A 2,115-nucleotide genomic window follows, 5' to 3' on the forward strand; every position below is an offset into this window, starting at 1 on the left:
TGTTTTGTGTGTAAGCACAGTGTGAGTAAAGATGCTCCAAAGAAAAATTCCTCGTCTGTGTCCTCGTAGGCTACCTGGCAAATAAAACTGATTCTGATTCTGATTCTGATATCGTCGCTCACAGATGACGTCACGCTAACAGCAGTTTTAAATACAACTGCCTGGAAGCTTCTGCCGTATGTAGCTATGACACAGGAACAACTTTCTAAACAAGTATAATAAATATATTAGCTATAAAACAACAGCCATGTCTGTGAACTATGCTGCCGGGCTCTCACCGTACGCAGATAAAGGCGTTTGCGGACTTCCCGAGGTAAAAGCTAGCTAACGTGAGCTAACGTTAGGTAGTTAGCTTGTATTCATATGCTAGCATGTTAGCCGAGGATGCCTGCTCAATGTTCGGTCGTTTAAATACATTTAACCCTTGTGTTGTCTTCCCGTCAAACATGAACCATTATTATTGCTTTTTCCGACATTTTTGGCACTTTTCCATTGTTGCGGGTGCTTTTTTAGAAGTTTTTTCCAAAGTTATTTAATATTTCTAATGGTGATATTTTCAGCTTATTTTGAAGGCCCATTTTTTGGTGATAAAAAAACTGAAAACGGGTCAAATTTGACCTGAGGACAACATGAGGGTTAAACAGCTAAATTCAAGATTAAAAAAAAAACACTACATGGCAGGGGAAAGTTTTGCATTGCAGTTGTTACTAAAGAGTGTGGACATGTTAGCTAACAACAAAAAGCACTGAGATAACGTTGTCAAAAGCATAATCAGTCTTTGTTATGAATGGCTTGATTTTTACATTCATTATACGTCATTAGCTAATGGCTAATAGCATAGCTAATGTAGCTAGGGTACGCAGCGTTGTAGCTAGCTCGTCCTGTTGGTGCAACCTTTAACTAGCAATGCGTCATATTATGAGCCTATATATATAAATTGTATGGGTTAAATATTGTCCACAAAGCAGCCACTGTCTCCAGTTTTCTGTTGTAGTTATACGTTTTACATGTAAGACTTGCATTGCTGATTAGATTATTCGAGAAGCACAAGCATGGTAATGAACAGTAACCATAGCAATCAGATAAAGGAGAGAATTACATTTAGTTATTTACCAAAGGGGGTGGTGGTGGTTGTTCTTATTATTATCTTTATACTGTATTTTTTGTCTCTATACTGTATTTTGCTGAAAACTGCTGTTGGAAAGTTCAATTTCCTTGCAGAGTCATCCTAAAAGAATTAATAAAGAGAAGATTAAGTCTAAGAATTAAATTGGCAACACGTTCAATATTGTACTCTGATATGTAGAATAGCAGAAGTATCAAGATATATTAAATTGAGAAGTACCAATACATCAGAATTGTGACTAGATTTTGTTACTTTCCACCTAAACCATACTATCATATTACAACCATACTATAAGTTGTAATTTCCCCATTGGGGATCAATAAACAGATTAAAATAAAAAAAATTAAAATGATCAGCCTCTCTGATAAAGCGTTGTGACAGACTTTATCTTTCCCTTCTCAAAGCTGTTCCATATTTAGTAAGAGCTCTGCTCAGGTACAATAGTAAGACAATGACAGAAGGGGAAAATGTGTGACGAGTTCACTATTAAAAGTGACCCAACTTGAAGTCGCACACTCATCGGTTCCACGTACTTCCACGCACAAGTGAAACTTTTTCACAGCAGACATGCTGATTTCATCAGGATTTTTGAAAATCAAATGCAAAATTTCTGGGGTAAATGCACTTCTCAAGTTGTAGTAGTTTGTGTTCCATTTGGACTGGAGATTTTGGATTAAATGACATTGTCTTTGACCCTTTTCATATAAAGGATTTGTAATTTCTTGCAACAATTACACTTGAATTTAAATAGTTTTCTTACAGAAAAGGGCACTACATTAAAACTGCAACCTAAGACATGATATTCAGTTGAAATGTTTGTTATTGTAACAATGTATTCTTTATTTACAAGCTGCATAACTGTGATAGGATATAATGTTTTGGTCTTCTTTGGATTCAGTTCAAACTGTGTGGAAGTATACTGCTTCCTGCATGGCCATCAAACCCACATTACAACATACAGTGCCTTGCGAAAGTATTCGGCCCCCTTG

At 36.2% G+C, this 2,115-nt stretch overlaps 1 protein-coding gene across 1 annotated transcript in view; it reads left to right on the forward strand.

The window, feature by feature from the left end:
• The first annotated feature begins 112 nt into the window (after positions 1–112).
• Positions 113–2,115, forward strand: part of LOC116699493 (NAD-dependent protein deacetylase sirtuin-6) — a 13,007-nt gene continuing 11,004 nt past the window's right edge. Inside the window, exon 1 of the mRNA XM_032532112.1 lies at positions 113–313. Coding sequence (XP_032388003.1) covers positions 248–313 — 66 coding nt within the window. The 5' untranslated portion in view covers positions 113–247. The remainder of the gene's footprint in view (positions 314–2,115) is intronic.

This window comes from Etheostoma spectabile, chromosome 12 (assembly GCF_008692095.1).
Source record: "Etheostoma spectabile isolate EspeVRDwgs_2016 chromosome 12, UIUC_Espe_1.0, whole genome shotgun sequence".
Lineage (NCBI taxonomy): Eukaryota > Metazoa > Chordata > Actinopteri > Perciformes > Percidae > Etheostoma > Etheostoma spectabile.